The 14,814-nt window shown below is 39.1% G+C and overlaps 1 protein-coding gene across 1 annotated transcript in view; it reads right to left on the bottom strand.

Annotated features, from left to right (window-relative positions):
- Window positions 1-7,511: 7,511 nt before the first annotated feature.
- The window catches only part of ZDHHC2 (zDHHC palmitoyltransferase 2), a gene marked incomplete at its 5' end in the record, with an annotated part of 31,410 nt that continues 24,107 nt past the window's right edge, over window positions 7,512-14,814 (bottom strand). Inside the window, 6 exons of the mRNA XM_084286866.1 lie at window positions 7,512-7,973; window positions 10,964-11,041; window positions 11,503-11,612; window positions 12,779-12,871; window positions 13,062-13,188; window positions 14,314-14,446. Coding sequence (XP_084142992.1) covers window positions 11,001-11,041; window positions 11,503-11,612; window positions 12,779-12,871; window positions 13,062-13,188; window positions 14,314-14,446 — 504 coding nt within the window. The 3' untranslated portion in view covers window positions 7,512-7,973; window positions 10,964-11,000. The remainder of the gene's footprint in view (window positions 7,974-10,963; window positions 11,042-11,502; window positions 11,613-12,778; window positions 12,872-13,061; window positions 13,189-14,313; window positions 14,447-14,814) is intronic.

Here is a 14,814-nt window from a genome sequence, read left to right as displayed (position 1 = left end):
GAGACTGGTGGTTTTGTTGCCAATTTCTTCCTGGAATGTGTGCATTATTATCAGTTCAATTCTGTATATTGTTTTCTTTAGGCATGATAGTTCTCTTCCACTGTTAGTAAAATGATGTCGTTCGCTGCTTGCTGACTGGTTCCACTTTCAGAGCAGAATTCTTTCTGTACGGTATCCATAACTTCATTCCAACTGACCTGAGCTGCAAGGGTGGTAAATACACTTCACTGCTGAGGTATCCAAACCCCGTTAGTGATTTCTTTTAGGATCATCATGCATTAGTTGAGGGTGAGTTATTTTATTTTTAACCTTGGCCATCCTTGGCTTTAACGAGAAGATAGGTGCTGTCCGTTAGACAAGCAGGATGTGTTCTTACTGCGGCATGAAATTCTGTCTTTTAGCCTTTGAACTCAAGGTATGGCAACTTCACATACACGTGGAATGAAGAACCCCTGAAATATTTGTTTTAAATTGTAGTAGCTGATACTGCTATATAGGTGGTTAACTTTTGAAGGGAGTGACTTTTCTAAGAGCTTTGGGGTTTTGTTTTAAAATAACTTTTTAAATTGTGAATCAAGAGAAGTTTTTGGAGGTTTATAAAGGTGTGTGTGTGGTAAAAGTTTTAGTTCACATTGGGATGTGCTTTTGAAGTGACTGTGCATTCTGTGTGCTCTTCTGCACCTTGCTTTGCTTGTAGTTATGAACTGTCAAAGCTTGGACTCTTTTAAGCGGAAGAACCTAAACCCAAAGACGTGCAATAGGTGTGTTTCTGGTGTTCCAGCTGCTAGTGAGCACGCAGTCTGCAGGACCAGGCTGAGTTTGCATAAATCCTAGCCTGAAATTCTCATGGATATTGAACTTCAAGCAATTGTGTTCTTCAGCTTTCCTCCCATTTAAGAAAAAAAAATGTCTCAAAACCCACTAATTGGCATGAAACTAAGATTATGCTTTATTCTGTGAGAGAGTTCTTGGTCTGATCAAATGTGATTTGTCTGTGATGAGAGCTGATTACAGCTGGGAGACATCTGTGCAGTGTTCAGTTTCTGTGGCAAAATTAGGTTTAGTTTCCATTAAGGAGTGATTCTTCAAATGGTGAGTTGCCAACATTGTGAAAAAAAGTCTTTTCTTCTTATATATAGTACTGTTACTTGTAACCTGCAGAGCCTGAAATCTGAATCTGCTTCCAAAGTGGAGAGGATTAATTGCTTTTGTGGAAATAAATGTGCAGGCGTCGTTCCAGCTGTCTAGACGTGTACCTTTTTGTTCAGAGACAGGAATTCTCTTTCCAGGCTTCTGCTCTTCCCAATCCATTTAAAATCTGTTGTTGGAGGTTTGTCAGAAGAAATGCAGTATCAGAAACTTATATTTGACTTTTTTTCCCACTTGTATTTTTGGCTTCTGGAGTCAGATGTTCCAGGAACATTATGTTCTGTCACTTTCTTAAAGCATTTAATCCCTTTCCCCATTAAAACTAGGCAAGAGGAATCTTCGAGACGGAAGAAAATCAGTCTGGAACAGATTGAAAGCATTTGGGGCGTTTTCTGTTGTGAATCTGGGGATGACCCAGAGGTCATCCATGAACTTTCCCTAATCTTATCTGCCTGCTTTCTCCGAGCTCAGGAATGATTCATTCCCTCATGCAGGAAGTGGAGCAAAAGTTCTACAAAGTCTGCATTGATGAACGAGGAACTTCTGGTTGAACTCAAAAATTGGAAAGGAAGTGTACAAAGCAGGGACAGATGAGCCAGGAATGATGCAAAGACACTGTCCACGTGTGCAGGGGTTGGGTTCAGAAAGCCACCCTCTGTCAGAAGTTGAATCTGGTGAGTGAACTTCAGAATGAAAGTGACAGAATCAAACCTAGCTTTTGAGAGGTTCCTGTTGGAGAAGGCCAAGTAGCATATAGTATTTAACAGTTCCAAGTAGAATTTCCTAGCTTTATAAACATTAGTGCTTAAGAAATCTTGTGTTTTATCTTGCTGGCTGAATGTTGAGTGGTAGTGCTTGTTCAGCTCTGCAAAATTCTTTTGTATAATCCTTTTGTGGTCACTTAGAAGAACTGGTGAAGGGCTAATTGAATCAGCTGGCAAAATGAGTTTGTTAGTCCAATATTCTCCGGCAGGGCTTTTTTAGGTATTCCACTGAGGAGGGCTTCATGTTTTGATACTGAGCTTACTTGTTTGGAGATATCTGATGTCACTTGGGATTTTGATTTAGAAATGTACTGAAATCTCGACAGAACAGTGTAGCAACTGTAATGTACAGCTGGATTACAGTGCAAACATGGTCCTCCGTACTGGTGTCCTTATGCTTACCATCATGAAGCTGGATGTTCAGGGATTTTACCTGTGCTGGGCTGAGCCACACTCGCTCTTCCTGCCATGTTTGTTTATTTTAAATAAGCTAAATATTAGTTAATATACCAAAGGGGGGGGGGGGGGAGGGGGGATGGACATGAATCTCAAGCCCCCTGTATCTTCACTTAAGCTTCCCAATGGTATCTGGTTTTGTGTTGTGATGTACTTTTTGATCATTTTTTTTCCATTTTGCCAAGTGCTCTTTTTACTTGAGAACATGCATATCCAGGTCATCTGTCCTTAAACTCCTGATTGGTTTCTTAACATTGAATTAATTAATAGCTCACCTGAACTAGTTGAACCCACTGAAATGAAGAAATGTCTTCCATAGAAAATCAGCTTTTAGAACTTCTCAGCGAACACCAACTCTATAATATTCACATGATGCTAATGGATTTGGGATAGTGTGGGTTCAGTGCATTAGCGTGTAAAATAACTAAGAAATTAACTTTAAAATCAATAGACCTCAAGGTGTTTTTTAATAATCCAACTGTGAATGAAATCTGCTTGTTGATGCCAAATGTGAAGATCTGATTTCTGCAGAGCCTTCTCTCATCCTCTCTCTGCCAGCACAGATGAGATTTTTGTCTGCTGAAGTGAGAGAATTCTCTTCCCTGAGCGTGCTTTTTCTTGCTCCTGTGAGATACTTGCCTCAGGTAACTGGGTTGGATAGTGTGAGCACAGGAGGTGGAGGGAGGGAAAGTGGAGGGGAAGCCTTCCTTGCCACCTGAGTTACAGAAAGTAGCAGCAGCTGACTGTGAGGGTTGATCTGCATCCCACAGAATGTGCTTCATCTCTGACTGGGCAGCAGTTCAGAGCCATGGTTGCATTCATCATCTTATCTGAAAAAGTGTTTTTTGTTTGGTTTCTAAATGCATTATATGGACTATATCTTTTATTTAGCTTTCATCGTACTATAGCTGCGTTCTGCAGGCTCCTTGTTTTCTGTCATTCTTGGCCCTCTGCATGCTCTGCAGTGTAGCTGTGGTGTCCCGGGAAGTGTTTTATATGAAGGTTGCTCGAGTGCTTATTCCATCACTGAGCTGCTGAATTCCTGTTTTGTGCTTGTTTGCTTGAACTAGTGGCCAATTTAATTGCTAATATGGGAAAATAAGTGGGCATGTGTTCCTACTGTTCAGCTGTAACATGCAGTTTGTACAGTCCGGGGGTTTTGTCTTTATATCTGGTACTCCTTAAATGAACTGAGAATTTTTTTTCTGTTCAGAAGGGAAAGAAAAAAAGGTTTCCCAAAACAGTGACTTGGGAAGTGTTGGGCCACTTCCAGATACACCGCTCAGTTCTGGTGTGAATGGTGTGAACATGGAGGAGGGTGGGAAAGGGGATGTGGCTTCACAGGGTGCTCTCCCACCTGCTGCAAACTGTTGAGCCCATCTGCTTGAGGAGATTGCAGTGTGGTGATCTAGGCTGAAGCCTGTAATCATTGCCCCAGATACTTCAATTTTTTATGAAAAAAAGTTAGCTTCAAGTGGCAACAAAAACACCTCACCACCCATAAGACATTACAGATTACAGCATGTTCTTTAATCTTGTTTTGGATAAGAACTTTTGTATACGGTTCAATACCACTATTTATGAAAGGGTTTTAAGCCAAAACCCCACCGTGTCTATAGAAAGACGGGTAAAGCTCCAAGTGTGTGCTGCAAGGTATGGCTGAACTGGAACGGGCTAGTTGCAGTTTCTACTTTCCATGACTGTTCCTGCAGCTTGTTCTGCCCCTGAGCAGACAGATCTCTCTCTGCCAGGAGTCTGCTCTGGTGCAATGCAAAGAGGGGAAATGCAGGTGGCTAGAAGAACGTGGAAGGACTGGACAGAGCCTGACATGAAGGAAAGCTGTAGAAAAACACAGTCCTGCTGTTGGTGATGGCCCAGGTGAGTAGCATACTTCTCCTTATGACCCTTGGTTTTATAAAGTAAGGGGAGTTATTCTTGGTGCAGAGGTGAGGAGGGGCACTTACAGTACTGACGTTGTTAGTGGAGCTGCAGTAGGGGTGAGGGCTGTTCTGCTGTGCAGGTGTGCTGCCCGGGAAACTGCGGGTGGCGTGCCAATGACTACTCCAGCTGTGACTTGCTGAACATGAAGCGTTTATTTATCTGAGCAATACTTTAATAAGTGGCAAAGTTCTACACAAAAGACATGTGGAAACTTATCCCCCCACCCTCCCCCCCACCCAACACAGCAGTCAGCTGAATCAGGGCAAGAATTCTTTCAGTCCATGTGTGGGACTAACAGCTCTAGAATACCATGCACTAAAACAAACTTGCTGAAGTCTTGCTTGAAGACCATGATTTTAAGTACAGATAGTTTAAAAAAATAATTACCAAGGTTTCTTTAGTTCCCTGCCCGTGGGCTATTGACAAGCTCTCAACTGCTAATGTGCACCAAATTGCAGACTGTCTAATTGCGCTATGGGAGGAGCTCACCAACATCGAGGTGCTCAATTTTCTTATTAAAAATAGATCTCTGTGAGGACTCTGAGCATTGCATCAACTGATACAGAATGTGTGTGGACCACTTCTGGTGCAGAGATGTCGTGGATTTGTTCTAACCTACAAATTAAGGAAGCTTATTAAACAGGTGGGTGGCTAGTGATTCACATGACAGCTTTCATGTATACAAAATAAACTGAACTCTACTGTCTTGAGGGACTCAGGCCTGGCTGAGGAGTCTGTCAAACTCTTCCACCTTCCAATGAAGCCTGAAATGCGGGGCTATTTCTAGACAAATACCAGGGCTTTTTTTTTTTTTTTTTAGCAAAAAAGTAGATTAGTAACTGTACAGTAGGTATAAAGCAGTCTTTAAAAAAAATACAGAAGTTACCCAAAAGATTGTAGTAAAGTGCCTAGCAAGAATATTACAAAGAACAGGAGAATCAGTGTAAGCAGACGAACAACATTGCATTCTTGCTTCTGTTACCTGTTCACGAGTTCTCCCGCATGCATTGTAACAGCTCCAGTGCTCAATGACAATATGTCAAAAATAGCATTTTCACTTAATTATGTAAGGTATTAGGGCACTTCAAGCCAAAAATATAGTTGAATCAGCAACTACACCTTGGAGCATGATTAGCTTACTGTTACCCCTGGAGAGAACAGCCAGGACCCCTCAAAGCTTCCTGCCATCGCTCTTCCTGGAGGCACAGCTCATACCCAACCTGAGATCAGGTATAGCTATGGCCTGCTCGCTCTAGTCTGCTGAACAAATACACCTGAATTACCCTCATTTTCTTTTTCCCCTTACCCTTCCCTTGTGAATTCATATTTCTTGGCTCTGTGGCCTGCATCAGTTTTCTGCTAGAGGGACAGCCTTTAGCTACATCAAAACTGCAGATTATTTAGGGCTATTGTGCTTTCTAAATGTGACTGTTGAGACTCACAGGACTTTTCTTGATCCCCTATCCCTGCCCTTTCTCTATATCAATTCCCAGCCTTACTGAGACCTGGCAGAGCCCCAGGGCAGGTCTGCCACCTGCATTAGAGCAATTTCCATTACAGATTTTGCTGGGGAAGTAAATAGTACTTAGTCTTTACCTAAAAGTATGGAGCAAGTTACATTAAAGCTGAATTTCAACTTTTTAGTCACTGTTTTCCAATGCATGCTCTGTGACAAACCACCCTGACCGTGTAAAAAAACAAGACTATACAGCTAGAGAACTTGAAGTGTTAAAAATATATATTTTCCCTCTCCCCCTTATCCCTTGACAAGTTAGCCTTTAAACAGACACTAAGGCAAAGTAAGCTGACAGGACAACACTGAATAAATGAAAACTTTTGGTTGCTAGGATGTCTGCAGGCATAGTGTAAACTGTGCTACCTTCATGCTTGTTTGAAAAAAAAAAGCCTTCTACATCAAGGGATCCATGCTCTGGCACTTCTGGCAAAATTCAGATGTTCTCAGGCTGGTAAAATTTTGAGATTTTAAACAAATTAAACCCAATACATTCTTCCTCATTGGAAAAAAAAAAAAAAAAAACCATTTGTGCTCCCATCGTTACCATTTACGTTGTAAATCCAGGAAACAAAACCTCAAAATTTTAAGTTACCTGCCTGTAGAAGAGTTTATGGTAAATTTTTTGCTTTCGGAAATCAGTCACTTAGTCCTGCTGCCAGCTTTCCAACTGGGGTTGTTATTCTTCAAAAACTGGAATCCTTCCACCGTGAACACACCAGCTAAGTAGTTCAGTTTTGAGAACTTTTTTCAGGTTTTCAGGTTGTTGGGGTTTCTTTTGACTAGTTGTTTTTACCTGGCCACCTAGAAAGCATAACTAAGATCCTTCTTGTTATTTTTAGAAAAACAATTACATTGCATTTAAATGTAAACACTGATACCGTAAGTTTAGTGCATACAAAAGGCACAAGACAGATTTGTGTTGCTGAAACTTCCTTGACTTTGCAGTTTATAACACCTCTTTTATCATCAGGCTGGTAAACTTCAATCCTAAAAATCCTGCTGTCTGTCTACTAACTTAACAGAAGGGAGCTTCCTATATGCAGCAGTTTGGCTTTTTGGTATTGCAATTGAATATCCTTTGTCCTTTAACTGCAAAATATCCTAAGTTATAACAATGTCTCCTTGTTTGGATGTGATATTCGTTAATTTATGCAGTGAGAAATTCAGTGTCTTAAAGAAGTGAAAAAAGTTGAGACAACTATTGATTAATAAAAAACTAGGATTTTGAAAGACAGTGACCATCAAGAACATAGGTTGATTTAAAAAAAAAAAAAAAAAGCACCTTTTTTCACTTCACCAAAGTGAAGTGCCAGCCTTCCTTTCCCTTAGGGGATTAAGGCTCCAAATGGGAGAATAAAACCCCCAATTTCATAGGATCGTCATGTGCAGCTTTAATCAAAATCCCCAGCTACGAGCTTTACTTACATATTATCCATCCGAATGTGGACTTTTTAATCACTCATTTACCAGGGACTCACTGTAGTATTTAATTAACAAAGGAGGTTTCCCCCCCCACCCTTCCACAACTATTGAAAAGGGAGCCTTCACAATAACGTTTTCTAAAAGTGATCCAAAAATAGTCTGACACTTCACTAGGGTTTCCTTATCTTAAAAAACAAAACAAAAAACTTGCTTATCAAGCGCTCAAAAGAAAATACAGTCCACCGAGCCACTAAATTGTCCGTAACCAACACTGATTGTTTTCCCACTTCATATAGTCAGCAGTGCAAACATTTGATTTTTGAAGTAAGTCAAATACTTAAAGCAATTTGAATTAACAGGTGAACTTTCAAAACCAAGGCGAGAACCTGGGCTGATACGTAAGGAGGTCACATTTTTCTTGTGCTGAATATCAAAGTAAAACCAGCCACAGAATTTTTACAATAGTAAACTCAAGACTTTTTTTTTCCATAATACTCAGAATCACCCTTCACCATTCAAAATCAGTAATCCTAAGTTGAAACATTCTTTATGTGGTTCAAAAGTTGTATGTTTTGTTTCATGTTTCAAGCAGTGACATGGAGACAGCTATCATCTGTCAGTTTGTTTTCTGAGCACATCCACACAGGAGCAGACGGGAGCAGCTGGCTGATAGGGCTGATATTTGGAAGAATCCATCTTCCTTCCACCAACAGCTTTTTCTTAAACTGGAACAGAACATAAATCACAAAACATGTTCGTATTAATGAACGCTTAAATTATTGCATCAAGTCTCATCAACTCAAAGGGGAGCAGTGAGCAACAGCTGAATAAAAATCCCACAACAAAGAAAAGGAACCCAGTCAGACTGCTTGTAGATATGTTATCAATCCACTTCAGGATGGCAGTGAATAAAAACTGACTACATTGTAAACAAGCCACCAGTTTATAAAATGAACTATATTTGCAGTACTTCCAGGTACCTACATCATTAAAAAACAATTTTGTATTACATCAGTGTGAACCACATCCAGCACGCTCAGTAGTTAGTCCTCTGATTAACTATAAATACAGGATATTGAGCACATTGTTAGTTGGGACAGAAATTTAAATTACTAACACACCAGCAGCAGCTGTGGGCTGCATTTTTCACATCAAAGATGAAATTAGTTAGCTTGGTTATTGTGATTTCAGCATTTTTAAAAGTATTTTAATCACTCCCTAGGAACAAATATAACTCAAAATACTGACAATAAAGGAATGAAATTCCATGCAAGGTAGTGCCCTAAAAATACTGTAAAAAAACATTTTTAGATAAGGGTTCTTATTCCAGCAACTGTATGTCAGCTATATATACGAACAAGCAATAATCCAATAATCTGTCTTTCTTGTGACCTCTCCAGAAAGTCTTTCCAAGTGCCACATAGAAAAATCTCAGGCAGGATTAAGGATACCACCAAGCTGTAACTTACTTATGCTTGTGCAGGGAAATCATCAGTTCTCAGCTACTGTGCTTTTGCGATGTGCATGCTTTGCTCTAAGGAAAAACTGAAATCCAGGAACCCCTTCAGATTTTACACCTGCTCTTGGGAACACCACCTCCTCTGAAGACAAAGTTCTCTCTTTAAAAAGCTGCACTTCTAAATGGGTGCTCACACACTCAAAACCAAACCAAAACAGAAGAACACTAAACAAAAACAGACAAAAAAAACAAGGGCTGGGGGCAATCGGACCACAAGCACGGATCTAGTTGTTACCTTCCCAGACTGGATTAAACAAATAATTAAATAGCTGGAGATGTTTAGCAAGCAATACAGCTCGAATAACAATTTTCATACACACTGTGAGTATCCTGGGAACAACCCACAGAATGTTTGACAGTCACAATGACCTAAATCACAAATTTCCAAGTAGAACTCTGATCTAAGGCAACTAGTTATAATATAGTATAATACACGTATATTATATACTATACATATATAGTATATACATTATATGCTATATTATAATACTATAATATAATAATTATATATATAATATATAACATGATTATAATTATATATGATACAATATACATATATACTATAATATAATAATATAATATAATGTTATATAATATAATATAATAATATAATATAATGTTAGTGCTATAATCCAAAAATCTGTTCGTTTGCCTTTTTAAAGCCTGTCTCCAGTGCTTTATTCTTGAGTGGTGATGGCCCATAAAAGACATGAAACTAACTGAAGTTGAGTAATTGCTCATTTTTTTTCACAAAAGCTGCTCTTTTGTTGAAGCAACTGATGGATTAAAGAGGGCACAGGCATGTCATTTTAGGTTTTGAATGAAAGGTTAGAAATAGGAGCTTAGAACCCATAAAAGACATACACAGAGCAAGCAAAATTGCTGACACTGGCTGAGTTTCATTTCTCTTATCTCTAACTGAGCTCATTTGACACCCACATTTTTCAACACTTCAGCATTTCACAGCATCATCGCGTTGGTAGATGCTCCAGGAGCACCTATATCTGGAACCATCTGTGCCTTCATTCATCACTTAAAACAAAAAAGGCACATGAGGGTCAACAATTCTCTAGTTTCTCTGATGAATCCAACTTGATACACTGAACTTTTGGGAACTTTTTGCTACAAGCTACAGGCCATCTGTTGCTATATGCACAACTACAGCTTTTATCATTTGCCTTCAGTGTAAAACCATGTCTGGTCATTCTAGTAATGATCACTGTGGTCCCCTGACTACTTTCTGTGCCCCCCACTTCCAGGAGTGCCTCAGTGCAGCCTGACAGCATGTGCATGAGTCGTGCCACACACAAGTGGAGGACATCCTTTTGAGACACTTCTTGAGGATGACTGAAAGAAGGCTTCCAAGAGCAGAGATGGAAATGACCTTGCCTGAACGACTCCTCCGATGTTGTTGCAAAAATGTACATTACTCAGTATGATGAAATTTTTAGGGTTGGAGTCTTAAATAGGAATCTTTTATCAAGCTTTAGAACTTAGGACTTAGGAGTTTTCTAATACTAAAGGGAATGTGATGATCAACTGTGTCCATTCTCCTAACCCTCAAGGTGTCCTCCTCTTGTGTACAGGACAGGCTTTCCTAGCTGCTTCTCAAACCTGCCTTTTATGTTGCAAGATATCAAAAAAATAAATAAATCTCAGTAAATGCACATGAAGTTATATGGATACCTTTTATCTTCAGTTGGCAGCACTTTTTAAATGATTAGGATGCAGCTTAGTAGCTGGCATAGAAAAAGCTGCTAATAGTTTTACATATTACAATAAATCTATGTTTCCCTTCATCATCTGATAGACCTTTGCCCGCTTTAGTAGACCAAACTATGATCTGTTGTAGAATTGAACTAACTTCAATTGTAAACCTAGCTTTACAAAGATTTTCTGTACAGCTTCAATAGTCAAAATTTCATTATCTTTCTAGAGAAAGGGAATAATAATATTTTGGGAATATTACCTAAAAGCAACGAGTATAAAGGTCAAACAATATTTTGCAAGCATGAGCCATCAAGAAATCAGAGGCTTAGTTTAAAACTGAATTCACAGGCTACTACCTCATGGTAAAACAAATTAATAGTAGAAGAAAACAGACAAATTATTTAAAAAAAAAACTTGCTTTTGTGCATTTTTGAAGTGGCAAGGAATCATGGAATAGCAAATTGAATACACAGAACAGTAACATACCTTTCCTAAAGTATTCAGAAGATTCTTTTAAGGGAAGTTAGGTTTCATTTTCCATGGTTAATGCAGGATTGCTCATACCTGTAATATTAAAAAAAAAAAGATATTTCAACAGGAAAGCTCTCGTTTGTTTTTCAGCAAATAATACAGCCTTTAATTATCAATCATCACCTTAATTTTGCTCCACTACTAACCAAGTCTATGTTATATCCTGTGTCCATTACATGGCTTTTGTAACAAGGTGTCATCATATGCTGGTATAAGCAATTTGTCCCCAAAAGAATTACCAGCCTAAGCCTAAAAGTTAACTGGTACCTACTAGTGCTGGTGCTCTCAGTACCTCTTCGTTGGGTTTAATATGGAATGCGACAACAGCTTGAAATACCCATCTTTCTACAAAGATGCATTTTAAATAAGCTTAGTAGCACAGCTCTAAGAAATATTAACCAAGTAAGCGTGGTCATTTTTAGACTGCATCCTCCAAAACTAGTTTACCAGGCAAATTACAGAACAAATCGTTGCAGCATAAATCAGTTCCTTACCAATTTTGCCCTTTTCAGCCTTTGCACTGATGTCTGACCAAGGCTGTGTGTCGGTGAGGAGGTGGCTCTGGGAATCGCGCAGCGGCTTGGCAGGGAACAGGAGACTCTCGCTGTAATGCCAACAAGTGAACATTATAGTAAACCTCAGTAATTTTTCCATTACCTTACCACACACTTCAAACAGTTCTGTCATCTGCACTATCTTCTCTACCTTAGCCTGCGTATTTTCTGATGAGTCACTACACTTCTGTCATTACACACAGGGTAGTTGCCACAAATGCAAGTGTAATCTAAAAGGCAACTCTAGCACAGAACAGAGAAACTTCCTTATTTTTTCTTTGACAGATATTCTATCTTTACACATGTGTTCATTGCAAAGGCTCTCTAGCTATATGCTCTCCCATGGAAAAACAGTGGAGAGAACATCTCACTCCTAATACAGCTTATGGTTCCTTTCTCCCTGCTCAGATCACTGGGGCAAGATGTAAGACATTTTCCAGCTTGGTGATGTTTTTTGTCTGTCAATGAACACCTTGCTAACATGCAACATATTTGTTTATGAATAAAAGATTGTCAGTATGAATCCATTATCATTTCTTTATCACATATCTATGTCTATTATCTGTATCGTGCTTCATCACTTAAATGTTGCTATAAAGTTACAATATAATTTACTAAGCTATTGTGATATTTTCATTTAGTTTAAAGAATACCTGCATGCTTTTTGTACTCTAGAGATGTCATGACTGCAAAGGATAAGGATTAAGAAAATGTCTCTGATTATCAGTGGAAACAAAATATTTGAATTTAATATACACTTTCCTTCCCACCCTCTTCTTTAGCTCTCCCTGCCATACTGTGAGGCCTGAGATTTGCTTATACAAAGCATTTTTCACCAGACAGGAAGCAGCAGGCCTCCCCAGAAAGCCTTCCAAGGCAATGCACCTGTATCACAGGCAGACCAATTAAGCATCTTGCATGCAGAATGGAATTTTACTCGCACTAACTAGGCAGGCACAGAAAATTCAGGTCCAGGGATGCTACTGAATTGAGAAAGTAGATGGGGAGATGGTGTGTTATTTCCATTAATTTAAATACAAGTCAGAGGCTTAGCTGAACTACAACTTGGCTGTTTAAAATTTGACTTGGACTTCTTAACAGGAGGCTCTGCATTTGCTTACCACTTTTAAATATGTAAAACATTGTTCCATTTCTATGTGCACTGGCACAGAACAGAATATCAGCTACCTAAAATAAGTAACAAAAAGCAGATTACGTTTTTGAGGTTGAATTAAGACCACCAGGTGTGGAGGCTTGCTCAGGATCCTGATTAACAAGGCAAGTTGGAAAGGAGCAACCATCCCCTAGGCTGAAAAAAAATCAGAATTAGTGCCACACTTACAAAAATGCTTTGAAGAACTGTTTTTTTTTTTTTTTTTTTCTCTGAAATGAGTACTACCATATCTAATTTCAGAAAACAAACAAAAAACACCCCCATGCCCTGTGTGTCTTGACAATTGAACAATTTCAGCAAATAAGGTATTAAAAGCTGAGCATACCTTGAAAACACAGGCAGCAGCCAGTATTTCTTCTCATCCCCAAACACCTGCCTTAGGTTCTTGCTGAAGCCCAAGCTAAAACCATTCTTGTCCGTTCTGTGACGAAATATGGGCGCTCTAAATACCTCTTAAAAATGAAATAAATAATCATTAGATTTTTTCACAATATAGCACATTTAAGTTCCACACCAGTATTCAGGCGATTGCACTGGTGACATCTCCAGCCAAGAGGAAAGGCTGTATTGCTCCAATGACCTGGTTCACTCAGGAAAGCTGAAGTCACTGTTAGGCACCATTGTATGTGCAGGGGACAGGGGGAAGTGTCCTGCCACCCTCCTCCCTGATCAAGGAGAAGGTAGGTTCTTAAGATATATGTTATATGAAGGTTTTGTCACATGACTATACAGCAGACAGTATTTGAGAAACAAAAGGACAACAAACAAAGGGTATACTACACTAAGAGCAATGGAAAAGAAATACAGCTTAGCCTACATTAGTAGGGAGCTTTAGTAGCTTTTTACACCCTGGAGTATGAAAATATCTTATGTTTCTACAGCTGCATAAAGAAAGTATTTTACCTGTGGACCCAGACCATTCTCCACAGATACCCAATCTGAATTTCAGGGGAAGAGAGCTAAATATAGCCTGAAGTGTCACAAAGCGCCCAAGGCAGAGAACTCCTCCTCTTTCCAGCCAGTGACTGATAACCGTTTAATTCCCCTAATGGGCTCTACACCCGTAGACAAACCATGTCCTGATGTGCTGACAGCACAGCTCACAGAAACCACTCTGGATCCATGTGGGGACCACGCTTCTGCAGCAGGCCAGGGAGCACTGGCAGCAACCTCCCGTGTGTAGGTATGCATGAGTTATCAGGGGCTTTACATTCACAGTACAGAGGAAACCCTACAGAAATCTTGAAGTAAACAAGCTTTCCTCCAAATGAAATGTATTCAAAGATTTCCCATTAATCATTTGCATATTAGTAAATCCCAAGAAAACTGTGGAAAAAAAAATCAAATAATTTGCTTGTTCTAATTCAACTTGTATCAACAAGAAAACATAGATCTAGAAACTTTCACAAACATTGGTATTATTACAGTTCATGCTACAGTAAAGGACAGGCTCTCAAAGATCTGCACTTTTTTTAATCTTTTAAATTGTAACCTGACAAACATGCATCAGAGTGGTGGGAAATCATGGACACCTAATATTTATTTTTTCCTGACAAATGCAGAAGCATTAAACTTACCTAATGTTGACTTGTTCTTACTGACGAGCCAACAGTGGTACCCAAAGAGAGATGACAGACTGACAGAAAACATAGCGGCAGCAAAAAATAAAAACATGATGTGGAACTTGGCTTGAGTATCAGGAAGGCCATTCTAAAAATAAAAGAAATAGGCTGTTAGAACTGGGGAAATAGCTGTTTAACTTGATTATTAATAATCCTTTATTCAGCCAAATCAAATTCAATGCAGACAGAAACGTATCACGCAACAAGAGCCTGAATAACTGAATCACGCACCTTTTATGCACAGATGGCCATGCAATTAGGTTGCTGACAGCATGGAAAGTAACTGGCCCTTTCTTGAGAAAGTATAAATACCGACCACAAGAACCTGACTGACATTTGGATTTGAACTTTCAAGTGTCTTTTAGAGGAGAATAATTCATCTTCTAAAAAATACCTCATTTACTTAGCCTTTTAGAATACTGTAGCATAAATACTGCAAACCTAAGAAGGTAACAT

Source organism: Netta rufina, assembly GCF_964035555.1.
Source record: "Netta rufina genome assembly, chromosome: 4".
In the NCBI taxonomy this organism is placed as follows: Eukaryota; Metazoa; Chordata; class Aves; order Anseriformes; family Anatidae; genus Netta; species Netta rufina.
This window is presented reverse-complemented; position numbering and strand designations above follow the sequence as displayed.